Source organism: Dendrobates tinctorius, unplaced genomic scaffold (genome assembly GCF_039654945.1).
Source record: "Dendrobates tinctorius isolate UK_male_01 unplaced genomic scaffold, ASM3965494v1 ptg000158l, whole genome shotgun sequence".
NCBI lineage: Eukaryota > Metazoa > Chordata > Amphibia > Anura > Dendrobatidae > Dendrobates > Dendrobates tinctorius.
In genome coordinates this window covers 21761528-21782500 of record NW_027361825.1, presented here as the reverse complement: position 1 = coordinate 21782500, position 20973 = coordinate 21761528, and the positions used below count along the sequence as shown (strand labels likewise).

General features: G+C 44.9%; 2 protein-coding genes across 6 annotated transcripts in view; both read right to left on the bottom strand.

Annotated features, from left to right (window-relative positions):
- LOC141051936 (delta(3,5)-Delta(2,4)-dienoyl-CoA isomerase, mitochondrial-like) overlaps nt 1–9331 on the bottom strand; it is a 227985-nt gene extending 218654 nt beyond the window's left edge. Inside the window, exon 1 of the mRNA XM_073549078.1 lies at nt 9205–9331. The gene's annotated coding sequence lies outside the window, so the exon portion shown is untranslated. The remainder of the gene's footprint in view (nt 1–9204) is intronic.
- The window catches only part of LOC141051938 (delta(3,5)-Delta(2,4)-dienoyl-CoA isomerase, mitochondrial-like), a 131591-nt gene that overhangs the window by 104740 nt on the left and 5878 nt on the right, over nt 1–20973 (bottom strand). Inside the window, exons 1-3 of one of the 5 annotated variants that reach the window (XM_073549080.1) lie at nt 9497–9654; nt 1535–1697; nt 1023–1111 (exon numbers count right to left, since the gene is read on the bottom strand). In XM_073549080.1, the coding sequence (XP_073405181.1) occupies nt 1023–1111; nt 1535–1697; nt 9497–9527 (283 nt within the window). In that variant the 5' untranslated portion in view covers nt 9528–9654. Of the gene's footprint in view, nt 1–1022; nt 1112–1534; nt 1698–8468; nt 8492–9204; nt 9383–9496; nt 9655–20973 lie in introns of those variants that run through there. The other 4 variants (XM_073549082.1, XM_073549081.1, XM_073549084.1 and 1 more) reach the window with 4 other exon arrangements.

Here is a 20973-nt window from a genome sequence, read left to right as displayed (position 1 = left end):
TTATTCTTTTTTTTACAGGAGTATGGTACCCAGGGCCTGGAGGACAGTCTCCTCTCCTCCACACCGTGGGTACCAACCGCACATGAGGCGCTTAACTTCCCGCATGGTGGGCATAGCCACTTGTGGGAAGTAAGCGATTCTCATGCATTACTATGGGTGCGGAATCGCGGCAATTCTTTGCGATTCCGCACAAAAGAATAACCATGCTGCGATTTTTTCCGCGATGCGATTCCGCCGCGGAAAAAAGCGCAGCATTAGCACAGCATATGCGGAATGCCATAGGAATGCATGGGGGGCGTTCTGTACACAATTTTTAAACGTTTTCGCAGCGTTTTCGGGCCGAAAATCGCTGCAAAAACGCTTAAAAATCGCATCATGGGCACACAGCCTAACAAAGACTTCAGGAAACTCCAAAACGTTGCAATCTGAGCTGCAAGACCACAAACGTGTCACTTTTTCTAGCCATTGCTGTCAGCAAATTGTGTTGATTTTGCTAGAATACCGTGGACGAGCGGCCATGCTGGAACTGACAGATGGCCAAGCCATCAATCCCGGAAAAGTGAATGGAGTGATGGTCGCGCATGCGCAATAACATTTTGCTCACATAGGAGACTTTGGCACTCTCGTTCTTTCGATCGGTCGGACTCCCAGTGATCTCAGACCTGTCAGATCCTTGTCGCTCCTGACATCTGATAATGTTAGCTATCTGATGTCAGAAGTATGAAAGATCCTAGACCACTGGTAGATCCTAACGATCATGAGAATAAGAGTGTCAAAGTCCCGTGTGTGAACGAAACGTTAGCGCGCATGCGCGATCACCACTCCCAATCACAATTCCCATTTGGGCACCGATATCGGCTCAGCTATCTCCATCACTCCCAGCTAGTCATGAACTGCACAGGTGAATAGGATGGCACAAGATGGAAGATGGCACAAAATTGTGGGCTGAAAGCCATTGGTCATGAAGTTACATATTGTAGGACTTACGGCTCACCCCATATTGGCTATAATGACGCACTGACCTGATGTGAACATTTTCCCCGAGCCAGAAATGACAACTGCCCGGCAATTAGAATCTTCTCCCAGAGCCTGAAAGCAAAGGACCATCTCCCTGTGGAGAGAAATACAGAATACACAGTCCCATATCTGTGGGCTGGGGGAGATTTTTTCCAACATCTACCATCAGGGGAAACAAGGACCTAACAGGCTGGATTGTTACCAACCTGATCTACCCCAAGATAAGTGGCACCAAAATGGGTCTGGATGCCACTCAAAGCGATATCATAGACATGTATTACAAATCCACAAAAGGGTCTCCCGAATCTAATTGTACCTCAATAGGCGGCCACCATCCAGGTCGGACTGGGAGAGTAGACGTGGCCGCACACCTGTGCCCACCTGGTTGCAGCAGCCAGACAAATCCTGTACTTATGTCATAGATGCTATTGTGGTAATGGGGAGAAGTGATATCTAGTGTCTACAATATATCAGCCCTACAGAAACCAGAAATAATGATAATATTAGACCTTCGCACCTCCAGAAAGCCTTGTTCATTGCATTCCTCTTCTCCGGGCGGTTTATCTGTACATGGTAGATGTGATTGGCCGGCGTGGTGACTTTCAGGGTCTCATAGCTGTAGGAGGACATCGCAGCATCAGATGACATATTTTGGAGAGGTAGAATCGCCTTGTAGATGTCTGAAAGTTATTAAACATACATCACTTTACTGTCATCCTCCAATTATGACACATAGAACCAGTGCTAGCTAGCATGGCAGGCGTCAGCACCTGGAGCACCCGGGCAAATGCCGAGGCCCTGAGCAGGCGGGGAGGCCTACTCGCCATCGGAGACACCGCCGCGCTATAGGGGCCCGTTGTCAGCGCCCACGAGTCTGCCCCCCCAATTGCTCAGGGCCCCAGTACTTGCAATACTTACCTCTCTCCGTTCCTCCGCAGCTGCAACGTCTTCCGCATCTTTTGACTCTGTGATGTTTCAGGTCAGAGGGCACGATGACGTCACAGCTGCGGAGGAACAGTCACAGTGCAGAGAGCCAAAACATGGCGACGCTGAGGAGTCCGAAGCAGAGCAGCGGTCAGCGAGGAGAGGCAAGTATTTCATTTTTTTATGTTTGGAACAATATATGGGGCCCATTCTGTATGGAGCATTACATAGGACCCATCATATACTATATGAAGCATTATATGGGCCCTTTATATAAGGAGCAATATATGGGTCCCATTATATAAGGAGCAATATATGGGTCCCATTATGTATGGAGCATTACATGGGGCCCATCATATACTATATGAAGCATTATATGGGCCCATTATATAAGCAGCAATATATGGGTCCCATTATGTATGGAGCATTACATGGGGCCCATCATATACTATATGGAGCAATATATGGGTCCCATTATGTATGGAGCATTACATGGGGCCCATCATATACTATATGGAGCAATATATGGGGCCCATTATATATGGAGCAATATATGGGACCCATCATATACTGTATGGAGTATTATATGGGGACCATCATGTGCTGTATGTAGCATTATATGGGGCTCATTATACTGTATGGAGCATTACATGGGGATCATTATACTGTTTGGAGCATTATATGGGGCACATTATACTGTATGGAGCAATACATGGGGCTCATTATATTATTACTAGATGGTGGCCTGATTCTAACGCATCGGGTATTCTAGAATATGGCCAGTGGGAGACCGACGTTCAAAAAATGGTCCAGGACGATCCACCACGATTGGCGTTCTCACAGCGAGGGCCTGGTCATTACTACGTGTCACACTGAGGCTAAGTACCCACGTTGCAGAAATGCTGCTGAAATTTCCGCATTCCACAACTGCCGCGGAAAACATGCATTTTTCACGCGATTTTCGTGTGGGGCATTCCAAGCGATTTGAAGCATCGCTTGGAATGTAATTGACAGGTTGGTCACACTTGTCAAGCATAGTGTTTGACTATTGTGATCAACTTTTTACTATTGATGCTGCCTATGCAGCATCAATAGTAAAAGATAGAATGAAATAAAAAATAAAAAAAAAAAGGTTATACTCACCTTCCGACGGCCCCCAATCTCCTCTCCACGTTCCCGGCATCTTCCGGTCCCAGTAATGCTTAGCGCGAAGGACCGGAGATGACGTCACTCTCGCGAGAGCGTGACGTCATCAGCGGTCTTTCGCGCAAAGCATTACTGGGACCGGAAGATGCCGGGCGCGTGGTGAGGAGGGAAAGAGTCCGGGGCCGTCGGAAGGTGAGTATATCACTATTTTTTATTTTAATTCTATTTTTTACAGGTTTATGGTTCCCAGGGCCTGAAGGAGAGTCTCCTCTCCTCCGGACCCTGGGTACAATCTGCACGTTGAGCGCTGAGCCGGTCATCTCCCAGCTGCGTCGCCGCTGACCTTGGTGCAGCAGGAGATGACCCGTGGCAAGATCTCCCGATGATAACGGTGGCGTGCGTCCGTCATTTGAATTCCGCGCCAATTCGCGGCCGGACTGCGTCTCCTTCTGCAACGCGGGATTTCCGTTACAAACAGACAGACAGAATTAGACGATTATATAGTAGATTATTATACATTTTATATAGCGCCATTTATTCCATGGCGCTTTACACGTGAAAAGGGGCAAATCTAGACAAGTACAATAAACATGAGCAATACAAGATGCACACAAGTACAGAAGGAGAGAGGACCCTGCCCGCAAGGGCTCACAGTCTATACTGTATGGAGCATTATATGGTGCCCATCATACTGTATGGAGCAATATATGGGGCTCATTGTACTGTATGGAGCATTATATAGCGCCTATTTTACTGCATGGAGCAATATATGGGGCTCATTACTCTGTATGGAGCAATATACAGGTTCCATTATACTGTATGGAGCAATATATGGGGCTCGGTATGCTGTATGGAGAAATATATAGGGTCCATTATTCTGTATGAAGAAATACTGTATATAGGGCTCATTATGCAGTAAGTAGCAATATATACAGTAGGTCTCATTATTCTGTATGGAGCAATATATGGGTCTCATTCTGTATGGAACAATGTATGCGTTCCATTACACTGTGTGGAAAATTATATGGGGCTTATGATTCTGTATGGAGCAATATATGGGGCTCATTATTCTGTATGGAGCAATATATAGAGCTCTTTATACTGTATGGAGCATTATATGGGGTCCATTATTCTGTATGAAGCAATATACTGGGTCCATCATACTGTATGAAGCATTATATGGGGCTCGTTATTCTGTATGGACCACTGTGTGGTGCCCATAATACTGTATGGAGCAATATATGGGCCTCATTATACTGTATGGAGCATGATATGAGGTCAATTATTTTGTATGGAACAATATATGGGGCTCATTATTTTGTATGGAGCACTTTGTGGTGCCCATAATACTGTATGGAGCACTATGTGGTGCCCATAATACTGTATGGAGCACTATGTGGTGCCCATAATACTGCATGGAGCAATATATGAGACCCATTATTCTGTATGGAGGACTATGTGGTGCCCATAATACTGCATGGAGCAATATATGGGGCTCATTATTCTGTATGGAGGACTATGTGGTGCCCATAATACTGTACGGAGCACTATTTTGTGCCCATAATACTGTACAGAGCAGTATGTGGTGCCCATAATACTGTATTGAGCAACATATGGGGCTCATTATTCTGTGTGGAGCAATATATGGGGCTCATTATTCTGTATGGAAGACTATGCGGTGCCCATAATACTGTATGGAGCAGTATGTGGTGCCCATAATACTGTATGGAGGAATATATGGGGATAATTATTCTGAATGGAGCAATATATTATTATTATAGCGACATTTATTCCATGGTGCTTTACATGTGAAAAGGGGTATACATAATAAAAACGAGTAAAGTAATCTTAAACAATACCAGGCACAACTGGTACAGGAGGAGAGAGGATCTCACAATCTACAAGGGATGGGTGAGGATACAGTAGGCGGGGGTAGAGCTGGTCGTGTAGTGGCTTGGTCGATCTGTGATTACTGCAGGTTGTAGGCTTGTCAGAAGAGGTAGGTCTTCAGGTTCTTTTTGATGGTTTCAATGGTAGGCGAGAGTCTGATATGTGGTGGTAGAGAATTCCAGAGTAGGGGTGATGCGCGGGAGAAATCTTGTATGCGACTGTGGGAAGAGGATATAAGAGGGAAGTAGAGAAGGAGATCTTGTGAGGATCGGAGGTTGCGTGTAGGTAAGTACCGGGAGACAAGGTCACAGGTTGTGGATGGCTTTGTATGCCTTGGTGAAGGTTTTGTACTGGAGTTTTTGGGTAATCGGGAGCCAGTGAAGGGATTGACTGAGGGGAGAGGCCAGGAAATAGCGGGGGGGACAGGTGGAATAGTCGAGCAGCAGAGTTTAGAATAGATTGGAGGGGTGCAAGAGTGTTAGAGGGGAGGCCACATAGCAGGAGGTTGCAGTAGTCAAGGCGGGAGATGATGAGGGCATGCACTAGGTTTTTTGCAGATTCTTGGTTAAGGAGTGCATGGATCCAGGAAATATATTTAAGCTGAAGTCGGCAGGAAGTGGAAAGGGCTTGGAAATGTCAATTGAAAAAGAGATCAGTGGCAAGAATTACCCCGAGGCAGCGAGCTTGTGGGACTGAGGAGAGTGGGCAGCCATTTACTTGAATGGATAGGTCCGTTGGGGGGGGGGGGGTCGAGTGAGACAGGGGAAAGATGATGAATTCTGCTTTGTCCATATTAAGTTTTAGAAATCTAGCGGAGAAGGATGAAATAGCAGACAGACATTGAGGGATTCTGGTTAGTAGGGAGGTGATATCTGGTCCAGAGATGTAGATCTGTGTGTCATCAGCATAGAGGTGATACTGAAAGCCATGAGATTCTATGAGCTGTCCCGAGGCCGAAAGTGTAAATGGAGAAGAGCAGGGGCCCTAGTGCCCAAAATACTTTAGTGCCCTTAATACTGTATGGAGCAGTATAGGGGCCTCATTATTCTGAATGGAGCAATATATTGGGCCCATTATTCTGTATGGAGCACTATTTGATGCCCATAATACCATATGGACACTATATGTGGCTCATTATTCTGTATGGAGGACTATACTGTCCTGTTGTTTCTGAGCTATTGCATAATTTACAATAGATATCACTCGTAAATGTAATAAGTAAGTGACATCTTTGGCATTGTCCTATACCTATATTTCTCTGCCGTATCTGTGCATCTTGAATTGTGGTATGTGTTAAAGGGGTCCACTGAGACGCTTTCGCCCGGGGCCTAGGAAAACCTGGTGCCGGCCCTCCTAGCCGCACAGAGTAGAAAAAGTTTAAAGTTGCCATATCATATAAACCACATATTGTGCCAACCTGACATCATTAATTACAACCCCAAAAGGCATCATCTGTCAACAAGCCAACACATAGAAATTTGACATCCTGTTTCAAAAAGAGATTGATCTCAGCTTAGGCCTGTTTCACACTTGCTTTTTTTTGCAGCGCGTTTTTCCCGCAAAAAACGCATTGAAAAACGCATACAAAAGCATACAACTGCTGCGTTTTTTTCAAGCATTTTTATGAGCATGCATGAAAAAAACGCAGCGTTTTTATGCGTTTGTAGTGCGTTTTTACCGCGTTTGCGTTTTTTTCCAACATTAGGTGGCCCCTCACACTAACCCAAACCATGACTTTACTAACCCTAACCCTGACTCTAACCCTAACCCTGACCCTGACCCTAACCCTTAACCAAACCATACTTAACCCTAACCCTGACCCTAACCCTGACCCTAACCCTTAACCAAACCATACTTAACCCTAACCCTGACCCTAACCCTAACCCTAACCCTTAACCAAACCATACTTAACCCTAACCCTGACCCTAACCCTAACCCTGACCCTTAACCAAACCATACTTAACCCTAACCCTGACCCTAACCCTGACCCTAACCCTTAACCAAACCATACTTAACCCTAACCCTGACCCTAACCCTTAACCAAACCATACTTAACCCTAACCCTGACCCTAACCCTTAACCAAACCATACTTAACCCTAACCCTGACCCTAACCCTTAACCAAACCATACTTAACCCTAACCCTGACCCTAACCCTAACCCTGACCCTAACCCTTAACCAAACCATACTTAACCCTAACCCTGACCCTAACCCTGACCCTAACCCTCCTTAACTAACCCCCAAACCCCTAAATTCCATGGTTAACAAAAAAAAAACGCATGTGCAAAAAAACGCATACATAAGCATGCCAATGCGCACATATGCGCACCCATAGACTTATATTGGGTGTCTTGCTGTAAAAAAACGCATTGCGCGCGCATGCGTTTTTTTTGAGGCAAATCGGACGCACAAAAAATGCAACAAGTTGCATTTTGTGTGCCCGAGCGCATACCGCAAAAAAACGCATGCGCGGTAAAACGCGTACAAACGCATGTGTATGCGCACATAAGCGCATCCCATGCAAAGTATAGGAAAAAAAAACGCATGCGCTATTTAGTGCTAAATTACCGCGAAAAAAAACGCAAATGTGAAACCAGCCTTAGATATTGATGACTGATCCTTAGGGCTCATACACTTGGCCGTATTTTCGGTCTGAGTAGGATCCAACAAAACATTGGATTATCCAGTCTATGGGGTCATGCACATGTCAGATTTTGTCCTCGGACAGACCTGGTTCGGGTGAAAAAAAAATCACAGCATGTCCAAATTTGATCCGATATTTGTATTGCATTCAAATCATCGAGCCCTTGAAAACCATTGGACTGCACTCGGATGACATCTGAGTGCAGTACTATTTTTTACAGATCGACAAAATGGAGAAGATTGAGACCTTTTTATTTCTCCCTATTCCTCTCATGAAAGAATCAGGTCACACAAAGCTCATACTCTGATAAGAGCTTGATTTGCACGATCAACTTGATTCTCTTGGCAGACAGTAGTAGTAGTACTTCTGGGACTCATCAACCGTGTGATCGGTGGCAGCGTGTATGCAGCGGGGTGTGTGGTCTGTGATTTATGCTACCATTGCAACATAGAACAGAGGTTAAATGATGGACTGAGCGAGAGAAGATAGATTAACCCTTGCAGGCACAACCCCAAGTCACGTGCTGAGAAGCGGGTACGAGACAAATTCCCGCCTGCCCTGTGGCGGTGGCAAGTGGGGTTAATTAATATCACCTTTGTATTGTCAGGTGACATTAAGCCCACAGGTTAGTAATGGAGAAGCATCTATAAAACACCTATCCATTACTAACCCCATAATGATATTGCAAATAAAAAACACATCCAGAAAAAATCCTTTATTTGTATATCAAAACACCCTATTTAACAGTTATTTAAAGATAAAAAAAAGTTATACTCACCTTAAACCCATTTCATTGAAGCTTGTCTCCTGTAATAAAATAAGTAAGAAAAAAAACCCTCTTCCTCACCTGTCCAACATACTGTCCCACGCCGTAATCCATCTCAAGTGATATCCGCTTTACAAACCAGGACGGTGCAAAGATGCGACCTTCCAGGCTGAAAAACAGGATAGAATGAGGTGCTGCGAGCAGAGCTAGAGTGACGAGCGGTTATTGTAGCTGCGTTCAAACAATTCACTGTGGGCAGCACACTTAACTGCGGTGACCTCAATTAGGTCACTGCGAGCACGTTGCCGTCCAAGCTTATGGTGTAGTCAGGTAGGAGGCGGTTCTCTCACCTCCACTCAGCGGACACAAATCACGGACATGGCCGATGGGACGGGTGAATCGATTCACATCAACTCTTGTGCCCTCCAAGAAAAGTTATGCCTGTGAACTCCAGCTCTACAGGTGCTGCAAAACTAGGACCCTCAGATGCCCAGGAACTCCAGAAGCTGTAGATTAAGGCTGAGACTACACACTGACTTTGGTCAAGACATGGGTTACGCAGCAAAGAAGCAATCTATGCCCCTTCTACATTGCAGAGTAAATTAGGAAAATAGGGATGAATTGCAAACACGAAAAGGCAAATTGCATAAAGTCCAACTGGTTCTTACTTTTTGCACCTTGCCACTTTGCCATGCAGCCCCCGTGACGTAGAAGCAGCAGAGAGCGATTTTGGGGTGCGTGATCGGTTTCGTAGCCAAAGTCGCTGTGCAGCCCCAATCGTACCCCGCAGATCGGAGACCACCCAACAATTCTTTACCTTGCAATCCTAGTGAAGTATTGGGGTCCTGTACAGACAATGCAGTTACCTGGGCAGCCGCCTCTGGATCAAGAGTCAGAGTAACAAAGTATCTGGAGTAAAGTTCAGTGCAGGAGGGGAAAACAAAGTCTACAAATCCACGAGTCTGCACCTGAGCCTGAATACATATGTGGTCACACACGGTTATGTCTGCATTGATTAGGATATTATTAAATCAAGAAAGTCAATAAGAAGTCTCGCAAGGTTGCAGACACGACTACAATGACCAACGCAGGATGGTGACAGCGCTCACCTCTCCTCACAAGTCCTCTGACCGCAGCCATCAGAAGTCACTGTCTTCCTGTACAAAGCACACTAGGTCAGACTGTGGGCTCCGCCATATTGAGCTCAGCAGCTGCCCCCTCCCCCCTTTTGCATGGAGCTGATGGGAGGAGAGACACTGGGGCTGTACTAAGTGACTGCAGATACAGGGAGCTTCACAGACTGTGGGGGACGGTCCAGGAAGGAGGATTCTGCTGCTGATATGGCTCCGCAGTCAGCACAACCTGTCAGCATTGTATCTGAACTACAAGCCATGCCCGAATTCACCTGTCTGCCAAGATACCAGTCTTGCCTGCCGGTACCTGCCTGTGCATCTTTTGTTCCAGTCAATGTACTGTACCAACTGGTACTTGTCAAGTCTACTGTTCCTGCCTCCTGTCCCCTTGGGGTCAGCTACCACCCACCCAAGGTCAGTCCTGGAGTAGCACCTGGTTACACCTTCCTAGATCGCTGTGTTGTCAGCCACCGTGCACACAAGATCGGACTTGGTGAGCCACTTAGTTACGCCCTTCCAGGCTCTCCTCGGATCACTGCACAGTGGTTTCACCACCCAGTCCGTAAACAGTTTGCACAGGCCATGGAATCCGTTGCCTCTCAGGCTTCCTCCATCTCTGACTTGTTACTGGAGGTCTCGTGCCAGGAAGACCAACAGGACAAGACCTTATCCTACCTGCGGACAGTAAACACCCATCTGGACAAGCTGACAACTCTGGCCGCATCTACCCAAGCTGCAACATGTGCCTCAAGTCTGCCAGCTACGTACCTAGCTTCAGACCCCGCCTGTCTGCTCCTCCATGCTATGTCTGAGGTTCATTAATCAGTGCACACTACACTTCGAATGCTTGGCTCATCAGTACCTCTCAGATTGGGCCAATGTGGCCTCCATTATGTTCCACCTCGCGGGCGAGGCTTATCCCTTATGGGAGAGAAGGGAAACCTAGATTATCAAAGCTTCAGTCCTTTATAGAGGCCTTCCATAAAGTCCTTGATGAACCCAGATGAACATCCTCAGCAACATTTCTCTCCTCCGACTAGGCCAGGAAAAACTCATTGTGCCAGTATGTTGTATGTTTCTGCACCCTGTTGTATGAACTCACCTGGAATAATGAGACTCTGAGGGTAGCCACATTTTGGAAAGGCCTGTCTGGACGAATCAAGGACAAGCTGACCAGTTGTGATATACCCACCCAACTGGATGACTTGGTATCTCTAGCAACATGGATAGGCATCAGGTTCCAAGAGCGTTCCAAGGAGGTGTACCGCAAGAGAAGATCCATATGCCTGGATCCTACCTTTTAAAGACTGGTTATGCAGCAAACCTCAGCTTAGGCACTCTCTCCTATGTCCATGCAGGTAGACCAGGTGAAGATGACAAGGCATCATCAGGTCTGCCAGTTCAAGGGAAGGTGCTTCTATTGTGGCAGTCCTGAGCATGTAATCCGGGACTGGGAAACATCTGAACCCATGGTTTGTTGGAGGTCACCCTAGGCAAAAAACACTCCACTCTATCACTAACTTTGCCACTGTACATGTCTTGTAAGAGCATGCGTGTGAACTATTTCTACCAGTTTATTCCACATTTCTCCTCTCAGACTTCTATTTCTGCCCTTGCCCACAAGAGGGACAATCCTAAGATATGGACTTCAGCAGCAGAGAACACCTTTGTATCTTTAAAACAGGCCATGTCAGCTCCTCGGCTGCATTGTCTAGACAGTAACAAGCAGTTCTTTCTGGAAGTGGATGCTTCTTCCAGGGCCAGAGACGTTCTTACTCAGAAGTCATCTTAGGGTCGCATGGTGATTTGCAGCTTGTTTTGAAAGATCTTCTCTGCTCCAGAAAGCAGTTACTCTATAGGCGATAGAGAACTGTTACCAATTAAACTGGCTCTGGAAGAGTGGCGCTTCTTGCTAGGAGTTAAACATGCGGTGGTTATATACACAGACAAGAATCTAGCATATCTGCTATGTGCACAGCGACTTATCCCACAAGCCACGTGGTCTATTCTTCACCTGTTTCAACTTCACACATTTTCAGTCTTCCAACCAGGAGAAAGTGCCCCAACATCACTGAGCCCTCAAAAATTTTTTACGGTCGGAGGGCGTGGCCTGGATGCCTAGGATGCCAGTTGCATGAGCTGACTGCTCCTTCCCTGAGACCCTGCAAAGCGACAATTTCAGCGCCTTTCCTGCATATTAACCCACCCGGCTGCCCGAATCCTCACTGATCACTGGCAAGATGACAAGGGGTAAGAGAAATCTCAAAAACCAAAGCAAATTGGAGATTTTCTTCAACAGGGATACCAGGCAAGATGGCCCCTCAATAAGCAGAGTCTCCTGCTCCTCGGGAGTCCCCCTCTCCACTTCCCCTGAGTGAGGCAGCACCCACCTCACCTTATCTCCGGGGTCCGGGTCCATCACCAGGATCTAGATTTTCCCCACTTGCGGAGGGACACGAGGGAAATGTAGTTCCAACAGGCCGGCGGATGGATATGCAGCAATGCACACCTCCCCTGCACTCCCAGAATAAAAAGAGAGATGTTGCAGAGAAAGGGGATTCTGGAGGGGACAATTGTAAATCTCTTGCAGTATTACAGCAACTTCCTACAACAGATCTTCCTGCTTCAGGAACTTTAATTAAAGATATGCTGATGGCTTTTAGCACCGCAATGCTAAAGGACTTGTCTTTAATGTTAAAACCTGTTACAACTCACATTCAGGAGGTGGAGGAGAGAGTGTCCCATGTGGAGGACAAAATGGGAGAACTTGCATCTTCCCATAACAACCTTATTGACTCTCACAATGACAATGACATGGCAGAAGACATAGAAGCCATATATAATAAACTTGTGGACTTGGAGGATTGTAACCGCAGGAACAACCTGAAATTAAGGGGTGTACCAGAAACCACCACACCCTCTGAGCTGAGGGGTTATGTGCAAGATTTAACCCTCTGTCAGGAACAATATTCGCACTAACTCGTAATGGAACAATGTGCCTGTCAAGCGCAGGCTAGAAAAATGCCTAGAATATCTAATTTTCTCAATTTCAGTGATCTAAAAGTGATCAGAGACCTTCATAGGGATGTAATAAAAGAGACTACACATTATCAGGTGCAAAACAAACCCATTTACTCAACATAAAAGTAATAACTTTGATATACACAAATTTCAAAACTCCCACCAAATAGCCCCCAATGATATCAAGTAACGGTTATTAAAAAGAGAAAATTTTGGCACAAAAACATTTTCTAGGCACCTAGAATAATATTACACACAGAATTAATCTGATTTAGATCCTGAAGGTTCCCCAGAAAAAAAACACATTTGCAAAGCAAAGAGCAGGAATTGCAATACATTTTTGCATGTGTCAGGCAGATTGCATGATGACATTTGAGACATTCATAATTTGAAAGCCTTCTGTTCCCGCTTTCCATGGTGCAGGTGGTGCATCTCCTTCTTTTGGGAGGTGGTACAGGTGTTGGATTTTCAGTATCAATATCTGGGCGGAATCTTTTGAGCCTAACTTGAAGGCCAGAGGGGATACCGATGGTTTTCATACTTCTCCTGCGTAGCTCTCCAAGCATTAGTTCATGGGCCAATTTTTTCAGGTACAATCGTCTACGGAGTGGTTCAAGCTGGTTTTCAAGGTAAATGATTTGTGAATTTATACCACCCAAATTTAGCATAGCGAAAAATATGACCATTGGCCATCGCTTGGTGTTTCTGCTGACGCTGAAAGTTGAGCACATCTGATCAGCTGTATCAACACCCCCTTTGGTTTCATTATAAAATGTAATAATCTCTGGTTTTTGTTGTGCTTCAGATTTAGGATCGATGGCATCATCATTATGAAGCGTTGAGAGAAGTACATTTTTTTTTCCCCGTGGTACATAGGAAACCAAAACCTTTCCATCATGGAATGCAAACATACTGCTGTTCTGTTTTCTCCCTGTCACAGTAACAAGCTGTGGCGGCAATTCTTTTTTATTTTTTCATACAGTTCCGACATATGTAAGCTTCTGCGTTTTTAGATAATCAATAAGATCACAATTTGAAAACCAATTATCAGCAGTTATATTGCGACCTGATCCAAATAAGGGCTCAGACATTCTTTTCACAACATCAGTGGGTTTGTTGCTGACACAGTAAGGACCATCTGGCTGTTTTCCAGCATAAATTTCAATGTTGTATGTGTAGGTCTTACTGGCATCAACAAGGGCATACATTTTTATTCCGTATTTGCTAGGTTTTGATGGTATGTATTGACGAAATGCGCATCTGCCACGAAAACCAGGGAGCATTTCGTCAATTGTGACATTTGCCCCAGGGCGATAGTTTATCTTACAGTTTTCCACAAATTTTTGGAATACATCGCGAATTGGAGCAAGCCGGTCATATGTTTTACGTTCAGTTCGGGTAGTTCTGTCATCAAACCGAAGGCAACGAATTAGAATCTTGAATCTTTTTAGAGACATAACAAGGCTACATTTTTCAATTCCATCACTTTCTACACCCCAAAGTTCCTCCAAACTTTGCCGATTTGCCCTATAAGCTCCTGCAAGGTATAATAATCCAAAAAATGCACGCAGTTTGATTTCATCCGTGGGCTTCAGGATTCTGTCACAGATGAACTTGTGCTTTATATTGTCTATATATTGATTAGTGTATATGACAATAGAGTCCAGAATGTCATCTGTAAAAAAAGTATTCCAGCATTCAGCTGCATTTTTTGCATTACGTGCTGTTCCCATAACTGCAGGAAGGTGAGTGATAATGTTATGAGGTTCCATACGTTTTTTTATGGGTGGATTCTTGTTCCATTTGGATTTTTATCTTTTCCCATATAATAAGATTCTATATCTTCTTCCTCCTCGTCACTGTCACCATCTTGCTCTGTTTCAGAATTTAGTTCACAGACTTCCACCTCATCATAAGAATCAATCTCACTTTCTTCAAAATCCTCATTCATTGTGGGGTCTGCATCATCATCATCTAACAGCATGTTTCCCACTTCCTCAACATGATGGGGTTTTGAAAGATAATACATTTTCTTCTCCATTTCAGAAGATGATCTGAAGCAATGGAGAGAATATGCACTAGGGAACAATGTGCCTGAGAAGCACACTTTCATTTGTAAGAAAATCTGCCTTATTTATATGAAATATCCACAAACCTTTCTCTATCCATTCATAAAACAAGCTAAATAAACAATAGTAATGACTAAAAACATTACATACCAACCTTATAAAGTGTGATGTGTTCGGGACCAATGAGTCTGAGAAGCCAGCACAGCTATATCTTCCTTCCTGAAGCTCTGCAGACCAACTGTGGTATCAGGTTTCACACAGCAGCTAGAGCCAGGAGACTATCTAGAGGGAGGGGGTTTCCTGAAAATCTGGTGAGAAGGGAGAAATGAAAGTAGAAGAGCTGCGCCTGTCAGATCCATTGTTCCTGACAGAGGGTTAATCCAAGCGGTGGTCCCCTCCTGTTCACCATATGAACTAATTATTGATCGAGCGCAGAGTATCTCGCCCAAGTCACTTGCCAGACACTGTTCCGAGGGATATTGTTGCACGCATTAAGAGAATCTCAGGTGGCGTACAGGTGGGGGTACCCCAAGAAATTGCTCATTAACAACAAAGGATCGTGCCATACTGTCTCTTCATATGAAAGAGGAAGAGATTTACTTCATACCTGGGATGTACAAGTGCAGGAACAACCTCAGAAACAAAGAGAGCCGCCTGTAAGGGCAGAGGAGACATGGCAGAAAGTCCTCCCAAAAAGAAACAGGCGCTGCAGATATAATCATTATCTATATTTTACTATCTTTTAACAAGGGTGGCATCCTGACTGGTTGGTGCGGACAGTGATATACCCCCCAGCGGATTTCCTACTCCCGCGTTTTGTGGACCGAAGTGCAGTCCTCGGTCTGTTTCATGACTTTACTTCTGATTTTATTAGTTTGCATTGTGTTTGTTTTTTTTCTATCCTATTGCATACCTGTGGTTTATTCGGGTCTAGCATTTTCACGCTTTGCAGGGAATTCTGACAGGTGTAATGGGCAACCCATTAGTCATACTAGCATCCGTATGTTTACAATATGCTCACTTAATGTTAGAGGCCTAAATAGCCCTCATAAAAGATCTTATATGTGGAAAGAGGCGGTCACAGCTAAATGTGAGGTGTTTTGTGCCCAGGAGACGCACTTATTGGAGAAAGTCTGTGGGAGTCTATCTCAACGGCTCTTTCCATATGTGGTCCAATCTAATTTCTCGAAAAGAGAGGGGTGATATTAGCTATAAATGGGGTCTGTTGCGTTCTCGACTTATCTAGAACTTGACCCTGCAGGTCGATACCTCATACAAGTGGGCACCATAAATAATGTTTTATATACTATAGCCGTCATTGAGGCTGAGTTCACACGTGGCGTTTTTTTCGCGTTTCCGCGGCGGTTTTAATCACGCGATTTTGCCGCGAAAACGCGAAAAATAAGCATCCCATGCATTCCTATGGGATTCCGCAATGCTGCAGTTTTTACCGTGGCGGAATCGCTTCGCAGTAAAAACCGCAGTATGCTCATTAATTTGCGGAATCGCGGCGATCCCGCACCCATAGGAATGCATTGTTCCGCTTACTTTCTGCATGTGGCTGTGCACACCATGCGGAAAGTAAGCAGAGCAATTGTGGATGGTACCCACGGTCCGGAGGAAAGGAGACTGTCCTCCGGGCTTTGGGTACCATATCCCTGTAAAAAAAGAATTTAAAAATAAAAAATATTGTTATTCTCACCCTCCGACGTCCCGCGCAGCTTTCCCGCTTCTCTCCACGCTCCCGTTCCCAGTAATCCTTTGCGAAAATGCCCGCAATGGCGTCTGTTCTCACGGGATCGCGAAGTCTCGCGGTCATTCGCGCGACGTCATCGCTAATTACCGCGAGACATCGCGATCCCGCGAGAACGGACGTCATCGCGGGCATTTTCGCAAAGGATTACTGGGAACGGATGCGCAGGACGTCGGAAGGTGAGAATAACACTATTTTTTTTTTTTTTTTTTTACATTTTATCTTTTACTACTGATGCTTCATAGGCAGCCTCAGTAGTAAAAGTTGGTCACACTCGTCAAACACTATGTTTGACGAGTGTGACCAACCTGTCAATCAGTTCTCCAAGCGATGCTACAGATCGCTTGGAAAACGCTAGCATTTTGCAAGCTAAATACGCTTGCAAAATGCTAGTTTTTCCGCGGGAAAATCGCGGGAATTTAAAATGCGATTTTCCCGCAGACTGGAATTCCGGAATTCTCGCGGTAATTTCCGCGAGAGTTCTGGTACGTGTGCACTTAGCCTGATGCTCCAAACCAAGCGCAGACTAGATTTATTAAAAAATTATTAACTAGAATCAATAAGGTTAAACAGGGCCACGTAATCCTATGTGGAGATTTTAATTGTTTTTGATAATTCTCTCGACTCTTCCACCCCAACCGCCAGGGGGCCGCCTGTTCTCCCCCCTTAGCCTTTCGGGAGGACCTATATGTCATATGGAGGGTTCTTCATGCATGTGAGAAGGACTATACCTACTTTTCACAGGTACATCACTTCTACTCCCGGATAGACCTATTCTTGGTAAGCAGGTCTCTCCTTAATATTGTCAACTCATCAGAAATAACTTGGTCGGATCACGCCCCCATAAAGATGACTATTAGGGAAGAATCTGAGTGCCCCTTTTACTCCCCGTGGAAGATGAACCCCTTTATTCTAAAAAAAACCCATTTAGTGGCACAAACAAAAGTAGCTCTTGAAGAATACTTTGAGCTCAATGCGGACTCGGTCACTAATTACTTCCATGTATGGAATGCCCATAAAGCGTTTATCAGGGGCCACTTTATTAAAATAGGCCATATCCTTAAAAAGCAAAGAGAAAAACGCTTATCAGACCTTACAGCATCGATCAGTTCACTGGAATACATGAATCAAAGAGCCCTATCCTCTGCCCAAATGTGTAAACTACATGATCTTCGACTGGAATTGCGGGAATTACACAATTATGAAAAAAAATCTTATGATCACCAGAGCCCATTACTACTCCCAAAATAATAAAGCGGGTAAACTGCTTGCATCCAGAGTGAAAATTAAAACTTCTAAAACTAAGATCCCCTTTTTGAGGAACTTATCTCCCGATTCTAAGATATACACTCCTCGTGAAATCGCCAATAAGGATTACTATGCTTCTTTGTATAACTTAGATCCAAGAGCAGACCTCCATGGCCCAACAGCCCCTGATACAAATCTGTTTTTGTCAAACATTAATCTCCCAACTCTTGCACCAGACCAATTAGAAATCTTAAACGCACCTTTAACGGAGACTGAATTCACCAAAGTGATTAACTCTCTCCCAGAGGCGAAGGCCCAAGGCCCGGACGGTCTTACAAACTTGTACTATAAAGCTTTCCAGGAGACCTTAGTCCCATACTTATGCAAAACCCTACAATTAGCAGCAAATGCAGTGAGCTTTCCAAAAGAAATGCTGACAGCTACTGTGATCACACTCCCAAAACAGGGAAAGCCACCGGAGGTGCCCCAAAATTTCCGCCTGATTTCATTGTTAAACACTGATGTCAAAATTTATGCTGAGTGTATTGCTCTGAGATTGGCGCCTATCATTCCTTCCCTTATTAACCCAGACCAGGCTGGTTTTGTGCAAGGGCGGACTGCAGCTGACAACACCAGAAAAGTAATTGATTTGATAGATGTAATACCACCAGCGGTGGTAGTGGCCTTAGATGCCGAGAAGGCATTCGACTGAGTGAGATGGTCATTTGTCTTCTCTGTTCTGGAGCGTATGAGGTTTCGGGGTCAGGTGCTGACTGCTATTAAAGCTCTGTATTCTGCTCCGTCGGCCAGGGTTTTTGTGAATGATACCATGTCAGAGACATTTCCCATTACAAATGGCACTAGGCAGGGGTGTCCTCTCTCTCCCCTAGTGTTCATTTTAGCTTTAGAACCACTTGCCCAAGCAATCAGACAAAGTCCAGATATCTGGGGCATAGAGGTGGGGAAACAATCTCATTGCATCACGTTGTATGCTGATGATGTGATATTGACGTTAGCATGCCCCCTGGAGTCTTTGCCGGCAGCTCTAGAGATTATTGAAAAATTTGGCCTCCTATCTTACTACAAAATTAATGAGAATAAATCTCAAATTCTACCCCTTAACATACCATTACCGCAGTTGAAACGCCTTAAGGCCATTATGAGGATGGACTGGCAGATGGAGCAAATTTCATACCTGGGAACATTGGTAACATCATCCTCCACTAATTTGTACAAAGCCAATTACCTCCCCCTACTAGCAGATATTGAGAATGAGATGAGCAGACTCCGGAAATTTGAAGTCTCCTGGGTGGGTCGTATTGCACTGTTTAAGATGTTATTACTGCCCAAAATGTTATATTTATTTCGCACTGTGCCGATATCACCTCCGAAGGTGTTTTTTCAACGTTCTCATAAGCTTCTGAACGCCTTCATCTGGGGAGGAAAGCAGCCTCGGCTGTCAAGACATTTGTTGCAACGCGCAAAGCCAGTGGGGGGGGGGGAGTCCCTAGTGTGAACGATTACTATATAGCAACTCAACTTAGCCGGTTGAAGAACTGGTGGAATCGGAACCACCCAAGTAGGTGGTCCCAAAGAGGCACATTTTGCACCCTCACACGATCTCAGGGCGGTGTTATGGGCAGCTCTGGTTGACCCACGGAACCTGGGGGCCCTCCTTCCACTGACTAAGCACTCCCTGTCTAATTGGCTTCAGGTTCACTCCTCCACTCAGACACACATCCCTGCATTGCCTCTGGGGGCACCTTTAGATCTTCTGGAGGTGTTATCAGAGGACCTTGACCTGTACCACTGGAAGATAGGGGAGGATCACGGTATTAAGCGATATAGTTGAAGATCGCACTATTACCTTTTGCCCAGTTGGAAAACAGGTTTGGCTTGACCTTTAAAGACCATTTCTCATATCTCCGGGTACAATACATTTTAAAAGAAATATCTAAACTTCCCATATAGGGTTAATAGTGATATTATTAGGACCCTCTCATCTTCCTCATCCCTAGATATGGGCTTGAGACCCCTTTATGATTCCTTGGGATATAAGAGCAGATTCGTAAAATCTATACCCTTCATATCTTGGGAAAAAGACCTCAGTAAAGCCATACCTGACAAGGACTGGTGAAGAGCAATTAAATTGGCAGGACGGACGTTTAGATGTGCGGCCCACTTTGAATCACACTTGAAGATGATACTCCGCTGTTATTTTACTCCCGTGAAGCTCCATTCCATGTTTCCCAACACCTCACACCTATGTTGGCGAAACTGTAATCAGGTGGGGCCCTTATATCATATATTTTGGGATTGTCCACTTATAACTTCTTTGTGGGATCACGCCATTAGACTTATTTCACTTGTAGTGGGACAGACCGTCCAGCCAACTCCCGAGGTGGCGCTCCTCCTCTTAAACATACATGCATTCCCCCTGTGCTCTAGTGGTAACGGCTCATATTGTGTTAATGACAAGACTCCTATTAGCTAAACAGTGGAAAAAAGATGTTATTCCTAAGAAAGAGGCCATAGCTCAAGCAGTTAATACGTTTATTTTTGAAAAAATGCTAGCCCACAAAAATAACACCTTACAGAAGTTCACCAGGGATTGGCAGACTTGGGAAGCCACACAGTTATCAAGTCACAGTTGAACCAGTCAAATAAAGGTTGGGGGAGGGCCCTGGGTGGGAGAGGGTTAAGACCAGAGCTCTTTGTTTATACTGCAATGGTTGCATAATTACACATTTATGTTACTTTGACCTGTGTTGTACATTTGTGATAATGTTGTATTATAGTATTTTTTTAATAAAAACGAATTAAAAAAAATAAAATTTTTACGGTCACTCCGTTGGATTTGTCTAGTCTCCCCCTCCGGAAAGACTTCTGTTACTGAACCTGATAGAAAGTGGGTCCTTCTCTGGGTTCACTCATCTAAATTGGCTGGCCATATTGGACAGAAGGAAAGGGCTCTTATCTCCTGACACTATTGGTGGCCGTTTGTGCGCAAGGATATTGCGGATTTAGTGTCTGTGTCTCTTGTGCCCAGAACAAAATTCCAAAACAGCTTCCGATCGGTCGCTTACTTCCTTTGCCATCTGCTTCCTGGCTGCACATTGCAATGGATTTCATCACTGATCTTCCAGTATCAGGTATAGCCATCTGGGTGCTTGAGGATCTTTTCTCCAAGATGGCACACTTCAATCCACTGACCAGCCTTCTGTCTGCATCTGTGCTTGCAGAGACGTTTCTTGAACATATTTTCCACCTCCATGGTCTACCGCTCCATATTATCTCAGAGACCGTTTACTTCTCGCTTCTGGAGAGCTACTCGTAAACTACTGAATGTGTCACTTTGGATT